The 25,783-nt window shown below is 35.2% G+C and overlaps 1 protein-coding gene across 10 annotated transcripts in view; it reads left to right on the top strand.

Moving 5' to 3' along the window:
- VPS13B (vacuolar protein sorting 13 homolog B) overlaps positions 1-25,783 on the top strand; it is a 791,444-nt gene that overhangs the window by 331,107 nt on the left and 434,554 nt on the right. For all 10 annotated transcript variants that reach the window (XM_060116054.1, XM_060116052.1, XM_060116058.1 and 7 more), the window contains one exon: positions 16,227-16,354. In XM_060116054.1, coding sequence (XP_059972037.1) covers positions 16,227-16,354 — 128 coding nt within the window. The remainder of the gene's footprint in view (positions 1-16,226; positions 16,355-25,783) is intronic.

Raw genomic sequence — 25,783 nt, forward strand, 5'->3', positions numbered from 1 at the left:
AGCTAACACCGATCCTTCTGAAATGCTTCCAAAATGTAGCAGAGGGAGGAACACTCCCAAACTCATTCTGTGACGCCACCATCACCCTGATACCAAAACCAGACAAAGATGTCACAAAGACAGAAAACTATAGGCCAATATCACTGATGAACATAGATGCAAAAATCCTCAACAAAATACTAGCAAACAGAATCCAACAGCACATTAAAAGGATCATACACCATGATCAAGTGGGATTTATCCCACGAAGGCAAGGATTCTTCACTATATGCAAATCAATGTGATAAACCATATTAACATATTGAAGGATAAAAACCATATGATGATCTCAATAGATGCAGAAAAAGCTTTAGACAAAAGTCAATACCCATTCATGATAAAAACCCTTCAGAAAGTAGACATAGAGGGAACTTACCTCAACATAATAAAGGCCATATATGACAAACCCACAGCCAACATTGTTCTCAATGGTGAAAAACAAAACCATTTCCACTAATATCAGGAACAAAACAAGGTTGCCCACTCTCACCACTATTATTCAACATAGTTTTGGAAGTTTTAGCCACAGTGATCAGAGAAAAAAAGGAAATAAAAAGAATCCAAGTCAGAAAAGAAGAGGTAAAACTGTCACTGTTTGCAGGTGACATGATACTATACATAGGGAATCCTAAAGATGCTACCAGAAAACTACTAGAGCTAATCAATGAATTTGGTAAAGTAGCAGGATATAAAATTAATGCACAGAAATCTGTTGCATTCCTATACACTAATGGTGAAAAATCTGAAAGAGAAGTTAAGGAAACACACCCATTCACCATTGCAATATAAAGAATAAAGTAGCCAGGATTAAACCTACTTAAGCAGACAAAAGACCTGTATGCAGAAAACTATAAGACACTGCTGAATGAAATTAAACATGATACAAACAGGTGGAGAATATACCATGTTTTTCTATTAGAAGAATCAACATTGTGAAAATGACTATACTACCCAAAGCTATCTACAGATTCAGTGCAATCCCTATCCCACCACGAATGGCATTTTTCACAGAACTAGAACATAAAATTTCACAATTTGTATGGAAGCACAAAAGACTGAATAGTCAAAGCAATTTTGAGAAAAATGGAGCTGGAACAATCAGGCTTCCTGTCTTCAGACTATACTACAAAGCTACAGTAATCAAGACAGTATGGTACTGGCACAAAAACAAAATGTAAATTAATGGAACAGGATAGAAACCCCAGAGATAAACCCACGCACATATGGTCACCTTATCTTTCATAAAAGAGGCAAGAATATACAATGGAGAATAGACAGCCTCTTCAATAAGTGGTGCTGGGAAAACTGGACAGCGTTATGTAAAAGAATGAAATTAGAACAATCCCTAACACCATACACAAAAATAAACTCAAAATAGATTAAAGACCTAAGCATAAGGCCAGAGACTATAAAACTCTTAGAGGAAAACTTAGGCAGAACACCCTATGACATAAATCACAGCAAGATCCTTTTTGACCCACCTCCTAGAGAAATGGCAATAAAAATAAAAATCAACAAATGGGACCTAATGAAACTTAGAAGCTTTTGCATAGCAAAGGAAACCATAAACAAGATGAAAAGACAACCCTCAGAATGGGAGAAAATATTTGCAAATGAAGCAACGGACAAACGATTAATCTCCAAAATTTATGAGCAGCTCATGCAGCTCAATATCACATAAACAACCCAATCCGAAAATGGGCAGAAGACCTAAATAGTTCTCCGAAGAAGATATACAGATTTCCAAGAAAAACATGAAAGGATGCTAAACATCACTAATCATTAGAGAAGTGCATATCAAAACTCCCATGAGGTATCACCTCACAGCAGTTAGAATGGCCATAATCAAAAAATCTACAAACAATAAATGCTGGAGAGGGTCTGGAGAAAAGGGAACCCTCTTGCACTGTAAAGTAATGTAAATTGCAATGTAAAGTGAAACATCCACAATGGAGAACAGTACGGAGGTTCCTGAAAAAGTAAAATAGAACTACCATATGACCCAGCAATCCCACTACTGAGCATATACCCAAGAAAACCATAATTCAGAAAGAGTCATGTACCACAGTGTTCATTGCAGCACTATTTACAATAGCTAGGACATGGAAGCAACCTAAGTGTCCATCGACACGAATGGATAAAGAAGATGTGGCACATATGTACGATGGAATATTACTCAGATATAAAAAGAAATGAAATTGAGTTATTTGTAGTGAGGTGGATGGACCTAGAGTCTGTCATACACAGTGAAGTAATTCAGAAAGAGAAAAACAAATACCGTGTGCTAACACATATATATGGAATCTAAGAAAGAAAAAAAAATGGTTCTGAAGAACCTGGGGGCAGGACAGGAATAAGGACGCAGATGTAGAGGATGGCCTTGAGGACACAGCGAGGGGGAAGGGTAAGCTAGGACGAAGTGAGAGAGTGGCATGGACATATATACACTACCAAACGTAAAATAGGTAGCTAGTGGGAAGCAGCCGCATAGCACTGGGAGATCAGCTCAGTGTTTTGTGACGACCTAGAGGGGTGGGATAGGGAGGGTAGGCAGGAGACGCAAGAGGGAGGAGATATGGGGATATATGTATATGTATAGCTGATTCACTTTGTTATAAGGCAGAAACTAATACGCCATTGTAAAGCAATTATACTCTATAATGATGTATAAATAAATAAATAAAATATTATTCAGAAAGTAATCAGAGAACTTAATGAAAATATTGTTTATTAAATTGCTATTTTCCCTTTTTTACTTTGTAAGAAAATTTATTTCTAACCTAAAATTTATGGGAAAAAGTTTTAGCAGTATGCAGATTTTAACATTCTACTTAATATTCAAATTATTTTGTAAGTTGTTTCTGTGCTATTCTGGTCTATACACAGAGTTTATAATGTGATGTGATTTCTAAGCTTACTCTCCTAAAGGATTCCAAAAGATGCTGTGTTATCATATGATATTTTATGGTTGTAACCATAGACTAGAGTTTCTTAACGCTTGTTTTTTTTATGTTTCACGAAACATCCCTTTATCAGTTGATGGTCATCTTTTATGGACATATCTGATAATTGCACTACTCACTTGGCCCTACTACATACCTGAATTTGTTGCATTGGTAGTGTTCATATGAGTCCTCAAGTAAATCATCAGCTCAGAAAGAAATGTAACTTATACTTTTTTTAATGTGTCTCCTACTGTGTGCAGGAGAATGCTTATAGTGTTTGCTGGTTTATTCCCAGAATGTGTTCAGTTTGTTAAGCAAACTAGGTTTATTAATTTTTATATTTAAATGTACTACAGTTTGTGTAGCATACAAATAATGTCTTTTCTTCTTGAAACCTCAATTGTCAAGAATTAGACCAGTGTTTATTTCATACTTAATTTAAAAAACCACTTGTTCCCTTACCTCCTTGGTTCCTTTTTTATTTCTCTAGGACAGTAAAACAGATTTATTTATGTATTGTTTCTTTTAATATGTTCAAGTTTTATTCTCATGTTACATTGAAAGTAGAATATAGACTCCACTGAATTTTGTCAGAGGAGATAGCTTTAGAAGGTAAATTATTTTAACGTTGAGAAGTTACTTTTAAATTCTACATCATGTTGGAGTTATTTTACTGTGATTACTGTCCTCACTGCCTTACTTCTTTCCTTTTTAAATGTCCTAGCCCAAGCCTGTATCAAAACGAAACAAAGTAGAAAAAAACGAACAAAACTACTCTTTTTGGTTTCCTTGAACACAGCTGAGGCAGGCTCACGTTTTGTTTAAAACATTACAATAGTAAAAGAATGAATTAAAACAAGTACACTGACAAAGGATTAATCTCCAAAATTACAAGCAGCTCGTGCAGCTCAATAACAAAAAACCAAACAACCCCAATCCAAAAATGGGCAGAAGACCTAAATAGACATTTCTCCAAAGAAGATATACAGATTGCCAACAAACACGTGAAAGAAAGCTCAACATCATTAATCATTAGAGAAATGCAAATCAAAACTACAGTGAGATATCATCTCACACCGGTCAGAATGGCCATCATCAAAAAATCTACAAACAATAAATGCTGAAGAGGGTGTGGAGAAAAGGGAACACTCTTGCACTGCTGGTGGGAATGTGAATTGGTACAGCCACTATGGAGAACAGTATGGAGGTTCCTTAAAAAACTAAAAATAGAACTACCATATGACCCAGCAATCCCACTACTGGGCGTATACCCTGAGAAAACCATAATTCAAAAAGAATCATTTGCCAAAATGTTCATTGCAGCTCTATTTACAATAGCCAGGAGATGGAAGCCACCTAAGTGTCCATCATGGGATGAATGGATAAAGAAGATGTGGCACATATATACAATGCAATATTACTCAGCCATAAAAAGAAATGAAATTGAGTTATTTGTAGTGAGGTGGAGGGACCTAGAGTCTGTTATACAGAGTGAAGTAAGTCAGAAGGAGAAAGACAAATACCATATGCTAACACATATATACGGAATCTAAGGGAAAATGTCATGAAGAACCTAGGGGTAAGATGGGAATAAAGACACAGACCTACTAGAGAATGGACTTGAGGTTATGGGGAGGGGGAAGGGTAAGCTGTGACAAAGTGAGAGAGTGGCATGGGCATATATACAGTACCAAATGTAAAATAGATAGCTAGTGGGAAGCAGCCGCATAGCGCAGGGAGATCAGCTCGGTGGTTTGTGACCACCTAGAGGGGTGGGAGGGAGAGAGACGCAAGAGGGAAGAGATATGGGAACATATGTATATGTATAACTGATTCACTTTGTTATAAAGCAGAATCTAACACACCATTGTAAAGCAATTATACTCCAATAAAGATGTAAAAAAAAAAACAAAACACGTACAGAGAACAGAGACTATTTGAAAATAGTTTATCTTTTGAGTATTATTATTCAAACTTTTTTCTCAGGACTTTCCTATCAGTAAAAAATTTCAGTTAAGCATCCATAGTATATCATTTATTGATTTATGCATTAAATGTGTGTATCACTATATTAATATAGAGCATGTAAGAAAATTTTAAGTTTAAAATTTGTCTGATTCTGATAGAATTTTAATAATACATCCATAATATTGTAGTGAGAGTAATATTATTGTGCTTCATTTTAAAAGTTTAATACTTTAATTATAACAAAGTATTAAACTTTAGGTTAATACTCTGTTATAATAACAACTTAAAGATTTAATTCTTAATTCAGTTTAGTTCAATAGTTAATTTTAATGGCTGACATAATTGAAAAGCCACCTCATTGAGATTCATCGATCCGAGAGGGGAAGTGGCATCATTAATGCACTCAGGACACTTATTTTTCATTGTCATCCATTTTGAAACTGTCTACTACGTTTCCATCTTTCTTATATAAATAAGGTATTCTTTCCATCTTTATTGGAAAGCTGTTGCCTTATTCTTTTAAATAAGTTAGTGGCATCTTTATGTATTATTATTTTTTAGTTAGTGGTATCTTTAATTTATACGTTTTGCCATGTGCGTTTTACAGGAATCTTTTAAAAGTATATATCCAAATTATGAGGATTAATTTAGTTAAAGGTCCATAATATAATTCAGTTAAATGTAGATAACAACATTTATAAATTTGATTAACTGTGTATATGTAAATTGTAATATGCCACAGTTAACTGAAAACAAAGAGAGAAGGGCCCCTGCCAGTTTCTTCCTGTTATTGAACGTCTACTCTTCCTTCAGTACACTTAATGTAGTATTATGTGTTTCCTTCTGACATGGGGAAGAGCCTCAGTGTTATTCTACTTACCTAAATGTCAACTGTATGTCTTTCTCATTTTTAGATAAAAGTAAATATGAATAAATATTCTCATATTTGTCTCCTACAGCTCGATGGATGGTCTCGTAGTTTTGTGCACCACATTTTTGGAGGACACTGCTATATTGGGATCCTATTATCTGGAAGTTTAGCATAACCTAGAGGAAGTCTGTCATATGGGGCCCAGGTGGGAGGGTCCCAGGGAGCCAAATTGAACTGAGAAAAGTATTGGCTAGTGTAAAGTATTGGCTAATGTAGTTCAGGAAATCTTCTGGGGTGGAGAATAGATTAGAGGAGTAAAAACATCAGTAGTATCTCCCAATATGCAGGCTTAGGCAGAAAGGCACTGGGATGATGACCAGTAAATGTGGTAATGGAAGGAGTGAGAACCGGATGAGCTAGGCAGAGCATGAAGGTGAATAGTTCTTGAGGAAGTAAGCCCCATGTTACTCTTAAAGCATTTTGTGGCACTTCGGAGCCTATGCAGGCTGTGTAATGATACTACAAGGGCTGGGCAGGTGCAACTACTAACATTGCCTGTTTTTCTCCTAATAGGTGATTTCTTTACAAGAGAAGACACATTTGTAACTTAGAAAGGGCTCTCTGATAGCAAGAGACAGAAACTGTATTCAAATGATTTTAAGTAAAAAAAAAAAGGGGGGGATATTTATTGATTCTGATAACCAAAATAGTAAGAAAGGCAAATACAGTATAAATCTTTTCTTTGGAATGACTTAGAATCAGACTCCACACCATGAGAACTCTTGTCTTTTCATGTTGGCTTCTCTTTCTCTTACTGAACATATTTTTTCTTTGACCTAGCAGTGTACATGGCTGTGGTACCTCTGGACTCATGTAGTTAACTCCCTCTGATCAAATAGATAGTGATCTGGTCCGGTATTTGTTGAAAAAATACCTGAAGTGGTTTTTGTTTGTCCTGTCATGGCTCATGTGCATACATCTTGGACAATCACTGTGGCCAAGGAGGTTAGTCATTATGATTTGCCCAGTGGCAGCCAGGTTGGGCCATGTGTCCACTTCTGTGTTCAGGGGCATGAGATGTGATACCAGAATGTGTAGGGATAGCAGAAACATGGTTCTTGGGGATAATTTTTGAGAGTCAGTCAGCTATCCCAATTCATGTCTACTAATTTTTCATTTTATAGTTAGTCACAGCAGCTTTAAAATACAAAATGTTGATTATATAACACTTAGACTAACTCACATTCACACATTTCTGTTTCGATAGGAATAAGATAAATGAATTATTAAGGTATTGCACACATGAATGGAGGGCAGGGAGAAAAATAATTTAGAAGAGAAAGACATGGAATGCGTAAGATTGCAGACTTTATGACAGGTTTTCATTTGTTTCTCAACCTAGAGTTTATTCAATTGGGGAAAAGGAATTAGGAGGTGTTTTGTTATATACAGTTTTGAAAATACAGTTCTGCTTTGCACAATTTATTAATTTTATAACTTTGTTTCATTATAAACAATTTTTTAACAGATCATTAGTTATCATAACATAATCTAAAACCTGTCAGTTAATTTTAAAGTTCTTTGAGAACATATTGTGATGTTAATAAGTGCATAGAATGGTTTTCAAATATAAAGTTCTTCTTTGGAAATAAGTAAGTTATTCTAGTTTTTACACAAACTGGCAAGAATTCAGCAAAAGTTCAACCAAATTGTTTTGTATGCAGTCTTCTCCCCCCTGCCCCGCTCCATTTTTGCAGTCAGAACAAGATTATAGTTTCCAGATGAAATTTTGAATGTCACATAGTGATGACATATATTTTCCTGGTTGGCTCGGCATGAGATGCAATTTTGCATGCCATGTCACGCTGACTTGCAGAATCCAAAAGCCATTATTTCCCAAGGGACTTTCAGGAGTGATAGTATCAAATATAGTTTGTATTCTGATGAAAAGTCTCGGGCATTATTGTAGTTTCGATGGCAAGTTGCTTAAAGGTTTATATATTATCCAAACTCCACAAGTTTAAAAATAGAATTACTATGTAAAGGTCACTTTTTCTTCACGTTATTTAATTTTATATTGCCAAATAGATTTGCCAAAAATCATGATCAGTGTAAAATATAGATCGAGAATTAGGAAGGTATAGTAGAAAAACCAGTAGATTAGTGACCAAAAAACCCAGTTTTTGACCCAGTTCCTCTCCCTTTTCAAGCTAACCTCAGACAGCCACATTTTTTATTCATTTATAAAATGGTAATAAGTATACCCAACTATCTCACAGATTTAAGTCTTGTTATAAGACTTAAATAAAGTAGGATATGTGAAAGTTCTATAAAGTGGTAAAATACAATTCAGATAAAAAGTAAAGATGACATTTTTTTTTTTTTTTTTTTTTTTGCGGCATGTGGGCCTCTCACTGTTGTGGCCTCTCCCGTTGCGGAGCACAGGCTCCGGACACTCAGGCTCAATGGTCATGGCTCATGGGCCAAGCCGCTCCGCGGCATGTGGGATCTTCCGAGACCGGGGCACGAACCCGTGTCCTCTGCATCGGCAGGCGGACTCTCAACCACTGCGCCACCAGGGAAGCCCTAGATGACATTTTTTATGTTTGCATTTTAAAAGGAAAGCTATAGGGTTCAAGCAAGGTGAAGCTTATTTTATCTATTAGTTTTTGACACTGCAGTGTAATTTTATTTTTTCTTTATTTGATCTTAATCATCGTAAAGCTGCCTTAAAACCCAGTATTTCCATTCATGCCTACATAATAACATTTATTTCACACTGATAATCTTTCTGTTTTACATCTGTTTTAACTGGCTTGCTTTATTTTACCAGTCTTTTATTTATTTTTTCTTCTTCTTTTCTTCTTTTTTTTTAAAGGTGTCTCACATTCAGTTGCCTAGACATCTCTGTGTATTTTACAGGCCCCTAAAGCCTAACATGTATCAAATCTGTACAACTCTGTACCTTCCCCTACCACTATTGACCATGTTGCTCAAGGCCGAAACCCAGGACTCATCCTTAGTGTCTCCTCCTCCTGTCCATTCTGCCTCCAAGTTATACTCTTTTTGTTTCAATCTGTTTGTATGTTGCTTCCCTAGTCAGAACCATATAATTACTTATACACAATAAAGTGGGGGTGTCCTAATTAGTCTCACTAGTATCGTTTCCAGGTTATCTCATCATCAATTGTCTAGATGACAGCAAGAGTCATCTTACTCAAAATCTAAATTGGATCATTTTATTCCCTACTTGAAATGCTTTTGTGACTTCCTATTGCGCTTAAGATAAAATCCAAACTCCTTACCAAGACTTACATAGTTTGACCTGACCTAGTCTCTGTTGGGTTCTTCCATTCCATCTTTTGTCATTTTTGTTACATTGATCCTCTTTCATTCCTTCAAACACTGCATGCTTTTTCTTGCCTGGGATCTTTTGCATATTCTGTTTCTGTTTCCATTGCTCTTTTCATAACTATGTACTTTTCATACTCTGAGTTTTTATTTAAATGTTATCCTCTTAGTAAAGGAAGCTTTCCTTTTCAGTCTTTCTAAAATAGGTCTGTGCCACTCCTCAAAGATACCCTACCGTAGCACCTCTTTTCTGTCCTCATAATGTTTATCATAGTTTTCCCTTTTTTTCTGTCTCTTCATCCAGAGTGTATGTCAAGGGCTGTATTTGACTAATATACTTTTGTATTCCCGGAATCTAACAGCTCTTTCTGGCACTGGGCAAACAGTAAATAATTGTTACATGAATGAATAAATTGTTTTTCTTTTGTTATTTTTATTTAGGGGCTTAATAATCACGTTCCTTGGGCCTCCCTGGTGGCGCAAGTGGTTGAGAGTCCGCCTGCCGATGCAGGGGATACGGGTTCGTGCCCCGGTCTGGGAGGATCCCATATGCTGCGGAGCGGCTGGGCCCGTGAGCCATGGCCGCTGAGCCTGCGCGTCCGGAGCCTGTGCTCCGCAACGGGGGAGGCCACAACAGTGAGAGGCCCGCATACCGCAAAAAAAAAAAAAAAAAAAAAATCACGTTCCTTAACATTATTTACCTTCTTTTTTTTTTTTTTTTTTTTTTTTTTTTTTTTTTTTTTTTTGCTGTACGCGGGCCTCTCACTGCTGTGGCCTCTCCCGTTGCGGAGCACAGGCTCCGGACGCACAGGCTCCGCGGCCATGGCTCGCGGGCCCAGCCGCTCCGCGGCATGTGGGATCTTCCGGGATCGGGGCACGAACCCGTGTCCCCTGCATCGGCAGGCGGACTCTCAACCACTGCGCCACCAGGGAAGCCCCATTATTTACCTTCTGTCCTTTAATTGATTTAAATTGATGTCCTATAACTTTTCAAATCTGTTCCCAGATTCCCCAGGGATATTTATTGAATATTTGGGAGAAGGTAGCAGCTTGTGGTACACTTCAAATTGGTACACGTAGTCTTTCAGGGTATTCCTGCTACATCAGAAATTTACTTATATTTAAAAATGTTTAACTATGATAATAGTCCAGGTACTACCTGAGATACTGAGGTAAATTTTTATCTTTAGTCAGATAATCAGTGAGTATAACTTTGAGTTCTTTCAGTGTTCTTAGCTCTCTGCTAAGTACTTTGGGAAATTATGAGATTATAGAGGAAGGGCCAAATCTAATTTGGGGAATTCAGTGACCATTTCTCAGGAAATGGCATTTAAGGTAGAACTAAAACAGCAGGTTGATTGTGATAGAAAAGTAGTCATTTTGTTTCAGATCTGGTAACCTTCAAGTTCTTTTCTATATCTTATAATCAATTAATTTTTAATCATTATTCTCTGTACTTAAAGTACTTTAATGAACTTTTTAATGTACATTACAATATTTAACGTGAACAGTATTCTTGACATTGGATATAATTATTATTAACTTCTGACACTTAGATTAAATTGCTTTCCCAAAGCCATATGGCAGCTGGCACAGCTGAAACCATAAGTTGACTTTAAGTATGGTACTTTTTGCATGGCATAAAAATGAAGGAATAATATTGTACCAAGTTGGATGATACATGCCTAAGAAGTGAATATTTTAACCAGTAAAGTCTGGGTCTCAAAATTACCTTATTTATTGTTGAAAACAAGGAGTGTAATGGATATCAGACTACCATCTTAAATGTAGGGTTTATATAGCTCCAGTGAGAATGAACAGATCTATTTTCTGAACTATTTGCAGTACCAAGATCCTTAGTAGAAATATACATTTATCATGTATTTGGTAGAAATGGAAGCCATTGCACAAGGTATGAAAAAACAGAAGAGGCATCATAGCATAGTAGTTAAAAAGCCTGGACTTTGGAGTTAGACTGCCTAGTTTCTTATTCCAGCTTTGTCGCTTATCAGCTGGGTGACTTAGGATAGGTTACTTAACCTCTCTGTGATCAGTTTCCTTATCTGAAAACGGTGATAATAAGAGTAAATAATAGTGTCTTCCTCATGGAGTTGTTATGAGGTTTAAATTGGTGAATATTTGTAAAGTGCTTATAGCAGTCCCTGGCATGTAGTAGATGTTACAGAAGTTTCGGGTAAATAAAGTATGGCTCAAGATTGGCAGTTTTATAGAGTATACATGTGCTACCTGTAAAATATACATGATTGGGCTTCCCTGGTGGCGCAGTGGTTGAGAGTCCGCCTGCCGATGCAGGGGACGCGGGTTCGTGCCCCGATCCCGGAGGGTCCCACATGCCGCGGAGCGGCTGGGCCCGCGAGCCGTGGCCGCAGAGCCTGTGTGTCCGGAGCCTGTGCTCCGCAGCGGGAGAGGCCACAGCAGTGAGAGGCCCGCGTACAGCAAAAAAATTAAAAAAATATATATATATATATACATGATTACAGAAAAGAAATTTTTCTCTTTTTTAAAAACAAACTTGTCTTCCCTTTGTCTTTTAGATAATATGATGGATTGAAAATTAGTATATCAAGGAATCTAAGAAAAAAAAATGGTTCTGAAGAACCTAGGGGCAGAACAGGAATAAAGATGCAGACACAGAGAATGGGCTTGAGGACATGGGGAGGTGGAAGGGTAAACTCGGACGAAGTGAGAGAGTGGCATGGACATATATACACTACCAAATGTGAAATAGATAGCTAGTGGGAAGCAGCTGCATAGCACAGGGAGATCAGCTCGGTGCTTTGTGACCTAGAGGGGTGGGATAGGGAGGGTAGGAGGGAGACGCAAGAGGGAGGAGATATGGGGATGTGTATATATATATATATATATATATATATATATATGTATAGCTGATTCACTTTGTTATACGGCAGAAACTATACAGCAGAAACTAACACACCATTGTAAAGCAATTATACTCCAATAAAGATGTTTAAAAAAAAGAAAATCAGTATATCCAAAATAGTGTGCTTTTACATTTCTAATAGCCAGATCATGCTATTTAATGAGAATTTTAAACTGATTGTGTTTTTCATAGCTTTTTGGAAAGCACTTTTAAGCCACATATAGATTTCAGCACCTCCTTTAACTTCTTAAATCATTCTATCAGCAAATTCAGCACTTACAATAAACGTGTGGCTTTTTTGGTTAATAGTGACTTGAAATACTACTTAACAATCAGGTAATGGTGCCCCATCTGCTTGATAATATTATCATTTATTAGATGGATTTATTTTCAGACTGTGATAACATTATTTATACAACACTAATATTCTGTACCAGTAGATTTTAAAATTTGACCATAAGCAACTTTTGTGAAAACCTTTGGTATCCATGGTTTCAAAGAGTTTTAAAATTTGGTCTTGGGACTCCCCTGGTGGTCCAGTGGTAAAGAATCAGCCTTCCAATGTACGGGATGTGGGTTCGATCCCCGGTCAGAGAACTAAGATCACATATGCCGCAGGGCAACTAAGCCCGCACCCCGCAGCTACTGAGCTCGTGCGCCTCAGCGAAGATCCCACGTGCCGAAAACTACAGAGTTCACACTCTCTGGACCCCACGCGCAACAACTAGAGAGAGAAAACCCTGATACCACAACTAGAGAGAAGCCCTCATGCCTCAACGAAGACCCCGCGTGCTGCAATGAAGACCCGGTGCAACCAAACAAAAAACAAAAAAATTTGTCTGCATTTAAAAAATATATATTTATAGAATTTATTTTCCAGAGCAGTTTTAGGCTCACATTCAAATTGAGGGGAAGGTTCAGAGATTTCTCACATATCCCCTGCCCCTACACATTCATAGTCACCCTCATTATCAAAATCCCCCACCAAGGTGGTACATTGTTATAATTGATGAATTTATATTGATACATCATTATCACCCAAAGTCCATAGTTTTCATTAGGGTTCACTCATGGTGTTATACATTCCTTCAGTTTGGACAAATGTATAATAACATGTACCCTCTGTTATAGTGACATACAGAGTAGTTTCACTGCCCTAAAAATTCTCTGTGCTCTGCCTGTTGCTTCTCTCTCCTTCCTAACTACTGTCTGCATAGTTCTGCCTTTTCCAGAATGTCATATATTTGGAATCATACAGTATGCAGCCTTTTCAGATGGGCTTCTTTCACTTAGTAATATGCATTTAACTTTCCTCCATGTGTTTTTATGGCTCATTTCTATTAAGTGATGTGTAATACTCCATTTTCTAGATGTACCATGTCTTTTCTAGCAGTTCACCTACTGAAGGACCTCTTGGTTGCTTCCAAGTTTTGGCGATTATGAATAAAGCTTCTCTAAACAGCTGTGTGAAGGCTTTTATGTGGTTGGTCTATTTAAGTTAGTTATTTAAATTGGCAGAGTTCTGTGATAAGTTTATGTAGCCATTTTCTTCTCATAACTGCTAAAATATAAAATAATAACAATGAAGTCCAAGTAAATGGAAAGTAAATTAAGGTGTGGTTTATTTAAAAAATTATAATAGGTAATTCATTGTTGTAAAACATTAATTCTGAAATACACAGTAAAAAGTTAAATACCTCCTCCCCCTTACCCCTCATCAATTCCATTTTACTGTCCTCAGAGGTAACCTCTGTCAAGGGTTTGTATTTTACCCTCCTATAACTCTTTCTGTGTATGAGATAGACAAATACATGCTCAAACTCACATACTGTTTTAAAAACATATTTGGATTATACTACACACATATATATATATTTTTTTACTTCATAATATATCAAAAATATGATTTCTGTCATATGTTTAACTGTTCCTCATTTTTAAGTGATTGAATTACCATCCTTATGACAGGTATTCCAAAGTTAATTTAACCATTTCATTTTTGATGGACAGATAAGTTGCTTAGCACTTTCTTTAGCACCTTACCCCTCCCTCCCTCCCTCTGTTTCACTATTTCAAATACTACTGCTGATAGTAAACATTTTTATAAATTGTTGGTATGCATGTCTCATATGTTTTAGTATTTCTGTATCATAGGGTCTTAGAAATGAGATTATTTTTTAGAAAAACTTGCATGTTTAAATTTTGATAAATACAAAGTATCCTGTCTTGTAATTCCACTCTATGGACTATACTTATTTATATTCCCTGTATATGAAGCATTCTAACAAGGAGCTTCGATAATGTCGGATTTTTAAAAATACGAATTAACTCTTTAAAATGTTTGCCAAATGACAGTTGAAAAGGATATCTGATTGTTGCCTTAATTTTTATTTCATTGTTAGCAAAGTTGAGCATCTCTTAATAAGTTTATTGGTCAAATTATATTTTTCTATGAATTACCTGTTCGTATTCTTTTCCATTTTTTGTTGTTGTTTATCCATATGCTACTTGGATATCTTCATCTGAACATGTAATGAAAATCTCAACCTGACCATTCTAAAACTAAATTTCTTTTCCTCTTGATTCTCCTCCCCGTACAGCTCCATTCTTCCATTTGATCAGATGTAAAACCTTGGAGGCATCCTTGTTTTGTTTTTCTCTCTTGCTGTACTTCTAGTCCATCAGTAAATTGTGTTGGCTGTATCTTGGAAATGGATACAGGAATTCACTGTTTCTTCCTACCTCCATTGCTACTACTTGTCTTCCTGTTTTGATACTTGATCTATGTAGACAGTTTTCTGCACAGTAGCTAGAGAAATTCTCTCAAAATAATGTCCATTAATTTCATGAATGTATTTAGAATCCATTTTCATATCCTGGCTCCCTCGAAGTAAAACCCAGCCTCCTTACCATGGCCTATGTAAGCCCTGTATGATTTGGTCTCTGTTGATAGCTCTGACCTTGTCTCCCACTTCTCTCTTACTCTGTCCTAGCCATCCTTGCTTTTATACTGTTGCTTGAAAATCCTAAGTACACTCCCATCCTGAGCCTTCGCATTGTTGTTCCATCTGCCTAGAATGCTCTGCTTCCAGCTCCATGGGTCTCTCTCAAACTGTTTTTGTTTCTTTTAAACAAACAATTTTTGAATTTCTAATATGTATAATATGGTAGACTGTGGGATTATGAGAATAAAAGGTTTATGCTGCATGCCGTTAAGATATTGTAAACCTGCAAATATGTGACCCACATTGAGAGGAGAGGGAAAGTATGCCTAGATACAGCAATTGTCATTCTCATAGTGGTGATATGGTAGCAGTTACTTTGGAGACCGTTCTATGATCATCAAACTTAACTTGGTAAAAGTCTTGAAAAGCAAGATCTGATTTATTTGTTTTATGGTATTTAAAATAGCACCTATAAATTATATGTTTGCATTAACTTAAAATATATAAATACATATGGATCTGTCCAGATATAATATATTGTTATAAATAATTATTTAATTTCTGAAATTTACATTATAAAAATTGTTAAAGTTCTCTAAGTTCTTTATTTTAGATGAACAAAATTTTTCATAACATATATCTGTCTTTTATGTGATCAATGCTTCTTTTGCTTACCATCAAAAAAATAAAAGAAAAAAAATTGAGAGATACTATGAGTAAGCTTTTGTTATCAGGACAATTCACATATGGGAAGATACATTTTGTATCAATTTTGGATGAAGCAAGTACTTTGTAGTTGAATTTTCTTTTTCATCAAGTAAAATTTTTATTGATGTATTAACTTCATGCTGAGAACCGAACAGATTGTTAGGTTACAATTTAATAAATTTTCACAATGTAAACACATCCATGTATTAAAAAAATAGAACATTACCGTTGCTCCACAAACCTACCTCCCAATCATCAGTCCCTGACAAGTCATCAACACTCTCTTGAGTTGTAACAGATTAGGTTTGCTTGGTTTTGAATAATTGTAAAAAATCAGTAATTCTTTAAGATAAAATGATCTAATATATTTTATAATCTCATATAGAAGTTTTAATTTTAAACAAGGAAAGAAATAATATTGGAAGTATTTTCTGTATGTTTATGTGAAACTATAAGGTACATTTATGTTAAATAACTCTAGCTATTCTTATTCTTAGAATCCAGACCATTGTCAGTTCCTGTGAAAGCCATGCTGAATATAGCTGAAGGCTGTAGAAGTCCTGAAGAAAGAATGAAGGAGTTTATTGGAGTCGTATGGAATGCAGTAAAGGGTCTCACACTGCAGGTAAAATGAAAGTTAGAAATATCATGGTTTTAATTTTTATGATTCTTTTTAATTTTCAGAACCTTTAATATTGGTAAAATTTTTCTCACTGGTTACGCTCATGTATACCATCTCATTTTCATAATTTAAATGAAAACTATTGGTGCACTTTGCATATTATTAATAAAATGATATGAAACACATATGCTCTTCCTGATAAAGTTATAAAATTACACAAACTTTGAAATGTTATTTGAATTAAAAAAAATTCATTTTACTTTTTGTTTCTTTTAAGCATTATTTGAAATATTTTAAATGGTCAATATACCAATAACATTCTTATCTCAGTACTGAAATAAAAAACTTAGTTGGAATTAAAATAAAAGGGTTATCTAATTATTTTTGCTACCTAATTACAAACCAAATATGAAAATGATAATTGTAACTATCTTTTATTGTTACTAAATTTTCTTCTCACTTATTTTCACTTTTAAATACACATAATTTAATCTTACTGAATTACACTTCTTCCAAATCTGTTTTAACTGATGAAAATACACAATTAAATGCTTATCTCATTTCGTAGGAATTAGGTAAGGGTAACTCAACAGTTCAGTTTTTGTATAGATTTATTTCCTCTTTGAAATAAGATATGAAAGACTGAAAACAGAGGCATCTTTATAGAATTTTATGTGTACCAGACAGTAATATCTAAGTACTGGGGCCTTCCATTTCTGTTTAAGATGCAGAAAATTGCAAAAGAATGTTGCTTCCACCTTATGAACAAGAAAGAACAAGGTAGATGATCTATAAAATTAAACCAGGATGCTTCACCCATCTAAATTGCAAGATAATAAATATGTGCTGTTTTTAGCTGCTACATTTGTGGTAATTTGTTATGCAGTATAGAAAAGTGATACAAACACCTATGCATAGCTATAATATAGTCTGATTACTGTAACAAAACCTTATTAAATCACTTTTTAGAAATATATCTAAAGACATCTACAGTTCCCTAATATCATCATGTAAATATGATTACAGTTGATCCTTGAACAACATGGGTTTGAACAGTGCAGGTCCACTTATATGTGGATTTTTTTCAATACTTCAGTACTACATGGTCTGTGGTTGGTTGAACCCGTGGATTCAGAACAGTGAATACAAAGGGTGAACTGTAAAGTTATATCTGGATTTTCTGCTGCGAGGGTTCAGTGACCCTAATCCTTGTTTTGTTCAAGGGTCATCTGTATTTGAAATACTATTTAATACAAGTGCCAGTAACCTGGGTTTTGGCAATCCTTTACAGCCTCTCTTTTCTGAGCATGCTGCTTATATAAAATTAAGAGAAGAGGGGGGAGAGAGAAAGTGTTTTTGTCATTCTTTTGTTGTTGTTTTAACTCTTAACTTGCAGGAAACATGACTTTTTCACAGACATCAGCTATGTCTTACCAATCTCTGCCAGCATGAGGCCTTTGCTATTAATATTATCCTAATAACTCCTCGTGTTGACTTACCTGTGTTCCTCCTCTAGAGGTTCCTTTGATACATTGGTGGCATGAGATAGGAAGGTGAGACAACATGAATGCAGGAAACATTTAGTGCCTTTACATTGTTTGAGATTGATTGTAGAAGCAGAAAACAGACAGTGCTTTTAAGATATTGCTGAACACTTATATTCAATGTTACTTTCCTTAATCTATAATAAAGACTATCTCCTTATGATGTCTTTCACTGTATATCACTCAGTCCTTGTACAAGCATTTACCCATGCCACATGGTAGAGCTAACTAAACCATGTGTGGTTTTGCTCCTGGTAACTATTTATATTTATTCACTTAATTATATGTAGCTTCTCTTATGATAAGATCTTTAATCTCAAGGACATATATTACTGATGGGAATGAGGATGGTACATGGACAACTGTATCTCAGTTTTATTCTTTTTCTCAATTTGGTCAACCTCAATCTGCATTCTTAGCTTACTCTAGTCTGTGGTCATAAAAAAATAAACTTAAGAAGTCTTTCTTATTTCTTGTGTTACATAATGCCTTACTGACCTTTATGTGGTTCTCTAATTTCACTGTTTTAACACATTCTGTTTCTACTATTTAAATCACCAATAAAATAAAATGTTTTTTCCCTGATGAGTAATACCCATAATCTTCTTATGTATTATTATTATTATTATTTTTTTTTTTTTTTTTTTTTTTTTGCGGTATGCGGGCCTCTCACTGTTGTGGCCTCCCCCGTTGCGGAGCACAGGCTCCGGACGCGCAGGCTCAGCGGCCATGGCTCACGGGCCCAGCCGCTCCGCGGCATATGGGATCCTCCCAGACCGGGGCACGAACCCGTATCCCCTGCATCGGCAGGCGGACTCTCAACCACTTGCGCCACCAGGGAGGCCCTTATGTATTATTTTGTAATCTTCTAGACAGAGTAATCTATGGTGTATTTAGTAGTCAATAAATGTAAATGCTAAAGTGATTAGTAAGTTAAGAAGATGAGTAACTACTTTGAGCACATATTTCTACTATAATTATTATATAAATAAATAACAGTGAACTCATCTGATTATAGTTCAATCTGAGGTTCTAAATTATAGTTTGACACAAGTAATATTTCATGGAAGAAAGGAATAATCCAAATATTATTAGATCTCTTTCTAGCACCTTACCTTACATATCATGTTTTTCGTTAGCACTGTACTTTAAGCCAGTTGTATTCAGAAGTTAGTTGTATTTTGATTTCATTAAACTGGGACCAAAAACTGTGGTAGGAAAGGTATGTTTTCCTTGTGTCTTTTCTGAGACTTATTTAGTGTGTAATAGATTTTCATGGACATATCTCTTAAATTTAGATGTCTATCCTACTACAAAAATTTGCTTTCTTTTGACTCTCATCTACAGCTTTCTTTTCCTGGCAACAGAGCTCCTTTCTTTTTTTGCTCAGTTTTCCTCCTCTATTCTAGTGAAAGTGCTTTGATACCAAAATAACCTTATATAGTATTCATTTCATATGTATGAAGTATGTATATGCAATATATATATATATATAGAAATAGAAGTTCTACTATAGTGGGACTGTAACAGATCTCTTGGACTTTATGTGTCTTTTTAATGTTAATTATCTTGTACTTTCCTCAGAAATGTAGCTCTGGAGTTGATAAAGAGGTGGAATATAATTTGAGGATTCGCTCCAAGGCCCTATTGCTCTTTAATATGGCCTACTTCACTTTATGAAATTTCTTATATCCTTTCTGTTAAACATTGTATTTCCCAAAAATTTCTGTTGGAATATAAGTATTTACTTAATGATCATAAGCATGTTAACCTTTTAGTACCCTAGTATAAACTCTTTATTTTTTAAAACAGCTACTTGCCTAGTAATACATTATAGAATGCTCTTTCCCTCCATTTATTATTCTTTCATTCATTCTCACATTCAGCACTTAATATTTGTTATAGATTGTGCTAGATGCTGAGGAGACAAAAGAAATATAACAGTTCTGTTGGTCTAGCAGGAAAAAGGCAAAGAACCATTCTATGAAGCATTTTGTGGGGAGTGTCTCTTAGAGAGATCCCTTAGAAAACTATTATGATCCAAAAGAAAAATGGAGATGTCAAGGTAAATGTCATTTACTGAAAGGATACCTAGGGCATGCTCTGCCAGGTTCATGGTGAATTTGGATACTATCTCAGATTAGTATTTATTGATTTATAGAATTAGATGATTTTATAGCATTCTCCAGAAATAATAGCTATAAAGAATATATAGCTGTTTGAAGTTTACTTTGGTTCTAAATATTATTTCATGATGATATAAGTAACTGTATCAAAAATAACCTTATTCCCTTTACCCATTCCATTAAAAAATGGACTAATTTAGTGTAATTACCCTTTTTTGATATCATTTTGAGAAGTCGTTTTAACAGGGACTAAGAAAGCTAGTATTAGGTTACCTGATAATTTGACGGCTCTAGGAAAATCTTCCAATTTAAGATTCCAAGTGATATGAGGTCGTTATGATATTTGTAAGCCAATAAGTAAACACATGAACATTCCACAACATAAGATATTCTGGAGAACATCCTCCTCTGCCCAGGATTAAGTAACAGGGCCCAGATTTATCTTTCTGCCTGAAACAACCAAAAAATGGATAAAATATATTAAACAATGGTTTCAAAACACTAGACGATAGGGAAAGTTAGACAGCAAACCCTGAGAGACTTAAGGTAAATAGTCACCAGAACCTAGTGACTTAATGGATTTGGAGAATAAGAGAAAGGAGGGAGTCTAACTGGCATTCCAGGTTCTGATCTGGGTAGATAGTGATGCCATTACATGATAGGAGAAGCAGCTTTTCAAGGTTAGCAGCAAACTGGGGGTTTGAATTTACACATGTATTTGAAATGCCTTTGAGATATCCAGGTATCTCTTAGACTGAATATTCATATCTGGAGTTTAAGGAAGAAATATAATTTTGGAAATCATCTACAGATGGTTAAAACTAGGAGAATTCAAAAAAGTGTGTTAAGTTGAAAGAGCAGTGGGCCAAGCAGATACCATTTCTAAAGTAGTCAGTATAATAGAAAGTATCCTTGAAGGAAACCCTAAAGGAATGATCAGAAATGTAGAAGGAAAGGTCAGAGAGTTCAAGGAAGCCAAGGATGTATAGAATTTCAAGGAGCCATTGTTCAGCACTATCAGATTCTGGATGTTAACTCTGGGCTTAACTTTGCTTATTTGTAATATAAAATGGCTAGATTAAGTAATGTTTAAGGTATTTCCAATTCTAACGTTCTTATGTAATTCTTTTGGTTCTTTTGCTTGTTTTGTAATGATGCAGTGCCTTCATTAGCTTTATCACGAACAATGAACTTAATCTTATATGTCATTATGGATTAGTTATAAGTAAAGATACTGATGTTCCTCTTTTTTATTTTTTTATTTTTTTTATTTTGGCTAAATACACATGTAAAATTTAACTTAACCATTTTTTTAAGTGTACAGTTTAGTCTGATGTTCCTCAGTTGACTAAGCTTATTGTGTATAAGTTAACATTTAATTATGGGAGTACTAAATGATGTATATTTGTATAGATTATTTTGAAAATGATCAAGGCACCTTGCTTGCCTCACTCCTAGTCCCAGGCCTGTATTATACATACTATATATTTAGACATTTCCAAATGTTAATATATTCTGAAAAAGGTCAAAAATAAAACTAGATTCTGATTCAATGATCAAAATCTAGGCCCTAAAACTGAGGTTTTTTTTTTTAATTAGTTTCTGCTTTATAACAAAGTGAATCAGTCATACATATACATCTGTTCCCACATCCCTTCCCTCATGCATCTCCCTCCCTCCCACCTTCCCCATCCCACCCCTCCAGGCGGTCACAAAGCACCGAGCTGATCTCCCTGTGCTCTGCGGCTGCTTCCCACTATCTATCTGCCTTACGTTTGGTAGTGTATATATGTCCATGCCTCTCTTTCGCTTTGTCACAGCTTACCCTTCCCCCTCCCCATATCCTCAAGTCCATTCTCAAGTAGGTCTGTGTCTTTATTCCCGTTTTACCCCTAGGTTCTTCATGACATTTTTTTTTAATTCCATATATATGTGTTAGCATACAGTATTTGTCTTTCTCTTTCTGACTTACTTCACTCTGTATGACAGACTCTAGGTCTATCCACCTCATTACTAATAGCTCAGTTTCATTTCTTTTTATGGCTGCTGGTGGGAATGTGAATTGGTACAGCCACTATGGAGAACAGTATGGAGGTTCCTTAAAAAACTAAAAATAGAACTACCATATGACCCAGCAATCCCACTACTAGGCATATACCCTGAGAAAACCATAATTCAAAAAGAGACATGTACCAAAATGTTCATTGCAGCTCTATATTCACAATTGCCCGGAGCTGGAAACAACCTAAGAAGAAACTGAGTTTTTTAAAAAAGTTGTGTCCATTGTCCAAGACATTTTATGAGCCAAAATATAAAAAAGAAAACCCTGAAGTTGTCATCAGATTAAACAAAACATCATAACTTAAAGCCATCGAAGGATTATTCTTTTAATGGAAGTTTGAGCAAGTAAATGTGTTTGGAATCAGAGTTTCTGGAAAGTTGATTTTGGAGCCAAAGTTGATATTTACTAAGCCCATGAACTTTTTTACTTATTTTAGAAAGACGTACATTGCATTAAGACATCAACAATATTTGTGATAACCTATTTGTTTTTCAGTGGGAAAAAGAACTTGCATACTTAACTGTAATTGGATTGTTTTATAGTGCTAAATGTAGTGTTGAACAATTTTTTAATATGAATTTGGTTTGGGGGGGTCCTTTTCACCATAGATTAGCATAAGCTCATTTTTTTTTGCAATTTTTCTCCGTCTGCTCATCAACAAAGCTCCTATCTATTACATTTTTTATTCCAGAACCACATAATTGGCAATGGCAAGCAGTTGACAAAATAGAAGTACTCTGACCTAGAATTCATTAATAAAGGAGAACATTACCCTGGTTTTTGCCAAACTCAAGTCTTTTTGTCTTTTACATTGAAGATCGTGTTGCTGTCCTATGGCATTTCCTGGGTGTTTTCTGTAGTTTCTGAAGTCTTCTGACTGTAGACAGTATAGTGTAATGGACACTTTATTTTCCATACAAAGCATCCTGATCTCCTTCTTTTTGCTAATAATCTTTTATTCCTTTTAGGAAATGACTTTCCATGTTCTGTGAGATTTTGGTGAGAGTGTCAAAGTTTCTCAAGCACCATAAGCCAGTTAAGCTACAACAATTGAATTTTTTCTCCCAGAAAGTTATACATAGCATATGACCAGTGATGCAGTAATCATATTGCATGATACACTTAATGTTCTCAAGTCCAGTGAACTTCCTGGCTTATCTCCAGGATGAGATAAGACATTTTAGGCTGCACATATCAGTTGTCAATCACATTAATTATGAAAGTAATTATTTACATTTAATACTTAAAATTTGCACACAGAGCTATATTTTTATTTATAGGCATTGAAAAAGTGACAGCAATTGCATGGTAGTTTTTTAGAAAGAGGAAGTCTGGAATACAAATCTGGGAATTTTTTTCATGTCTTCCCTTGACAAGTATCTATGGGAAAAGTGTGGAGATTTGTAACACTCACTGTGGAAAAGAAGACAAGGTGCACTTTTGAGGTTTTTAACTAATGCCCTAAATTGTATATATTTAGATTTCTACAAAATGAGAAGATATCCCAAATATTTTCATAATGTATTGAGAATTTATAGAATAAGAAAACAATTTGGGCTGTAGCTTATTTATGTTTCATAGTACAAATATAATACTACTTACTTTGTTGGCCTCTGTATGCATAGATAGCTGAACAATAAGCAACAGCATTTTAAAATAAAAGTATCGTGAACATCTTTTATAAATCCATGAGAACTAATATATGAATCTAGTGTATAGTAGATATTTAGTGTATGTTCATTGACTTTATTTAGTGAACATTTAGGTGGCAGTTAATATGTTACATCTTTATATCAAAGCTAAGTTCCCTCCTTTACAGATGAAGATTCTGAAGTCATGGAAAGACTAAATAACTTGTCAAAGGTTCCACAGCTGGTGATGAACCCATCTGGCTGACAAGTCAATTTCATTAATTACTAGGTGTCTCTGTGAAATGAAATGATGAACAACATGCATTAAACAGTTATTTTAATTAACATCAATATCTGGTGCTAATAAAAATAATTGTGTTCACTTATTTAACAATTATTTAATAGCTAGTATATGCTAGGCGCTGTACTATGTACTGAGACTGTAGCATGAACAAAATAAGCACAGTGTCTGACATTATAGACTTTATTATGCTCCAGTGAAAATTATGTAAGGCTATTAGTATTTTAAAATCTTCTTGTTTCAAGTTTCTTAAATGCTGGGACTATGTCTTTAGTCTCTGTTTTCCTGACTTCCAGCTCAGTTAATGGTGGATGTTAAAGAATGCATGAATAAAAGAAAGAAAAAGTGAATGAAAATACAACCTGCAATGTTTCTTCACTTTTATTTTTTATTTGAAACTCTTTCCTGAGGAGTAAAATGCATTCATGCAGAGAACATTTCATTCTGTAGAAATTTTCTAACTATAATTATCACTAAAGTTTCAAGGGTTTTTTTTTAAATAAATTTATTTCTTTATTTATTTTTGGCTGCGTTGGGTCTTCATTGCTGTGTGCGGGCTTTCTCTACTTGTGGTGAGCAGGAGCTACTCTTTGTTGAGGTGTGCGGACTTCTCATTGTGGTGGCTTCTCGTTGTGGAGCAGGGCTCTAGGCGCGTGGGCTTCAGTAGTTGTGGCTTGCGGGCTCAGTAGTTGTGGCTCGCAGGCTCTAGAGCGCAGGCTCAGTAGTTGTGACGCACAGGCTTAGTTGCTCTGCAGCATGTGGTATCTTCCCGGACCAGAGATCGAACCTATGTCCCCTGCATTGGCAGGCGGATTCTTAACCACTGTGCCATGAGGGAAGTCCAAGTTTCAAGTTTTGAAGAAAGGAAAACATGTTATTTGGGAAATAGGAGCATTATTTAAAAGGGCAGAAAATATGGTGTGACATTTTAAAGCATTTATATAAAGTTATTCTATATAATGGACAGTGGCTAATTAAAATGCTTATTAGGTTAATGTATAAATGAAACCTGTCTTAGTCTCTTCTTTTTAACTCAGTTATGGTCACAATTATAGAGCACACAAATTAGAAAAATCAAAGTTGACCAAACCTTACTTATGGAGGATGAGGGTACAAATGGCATATATCTTTTCAAACAGCACTTGAAACTTCAGAAAAAACGGAACTTGGAACTTAAGAAAAAATGCATGACAATCATTTCATTTATTAAAATAATACCGAATAATTTCTACTTTATTGGTTTATCCTCAGCATATGATACTTAGATATGTAGCCCTTGACCTAATAGGAATCAAAATAGAGGTGGTTCTACTTCAAGAATTTGTAATAATCCCTTCACTTTAACACATGAATGTGTTCAATATTGGCAAAAGAACATGTTGCTACCAAAACTGAAATAAGATCCTTGAAACAGAAAGGATGTTGCCATGGAAAAATGAAGTAACACTCAGTGCAGCTGTGATGCATTAATGAATAGGATATTTTTTTAAAAGATCATTTGTGTTTGGTGTGGCTCAGAGGGTCCCAACCAGATGGTTTCCATGAACATGATCTGACCCCCGGTCTGAGGACTTCTTACTGGCAGATTACTTCATTTTCTTTCCCTTGGATTGTCAGATCCTTACATTAATACAAAATTTACTGCTGCAGATTTATATTCACTTATATAAATCACTCAACATTTTACATTAAAACCACAATTTTAGACATACAGTTTAACAGTTATTTTAAAAGTGTAAAAAGATTTATGTGATAGCTTTAGTATACG

Source organism: Mesoplodon densirostris, chromosome 13 (assembly GCF_025265405.1).
Source record: "Mesoplodon densirostris isolate mMesDen1 chromosome 13, mMesDen1 primary haplotype, whole genome shotgun sequence".
NCBI classification, from domain to species: domain Eukaryota; kingdom Metazoa; phylum Chordata; class Mammalia; order Artiodactyla; family Ziphiidae; genus Mesoplodon; species Mesoplodon densirostris.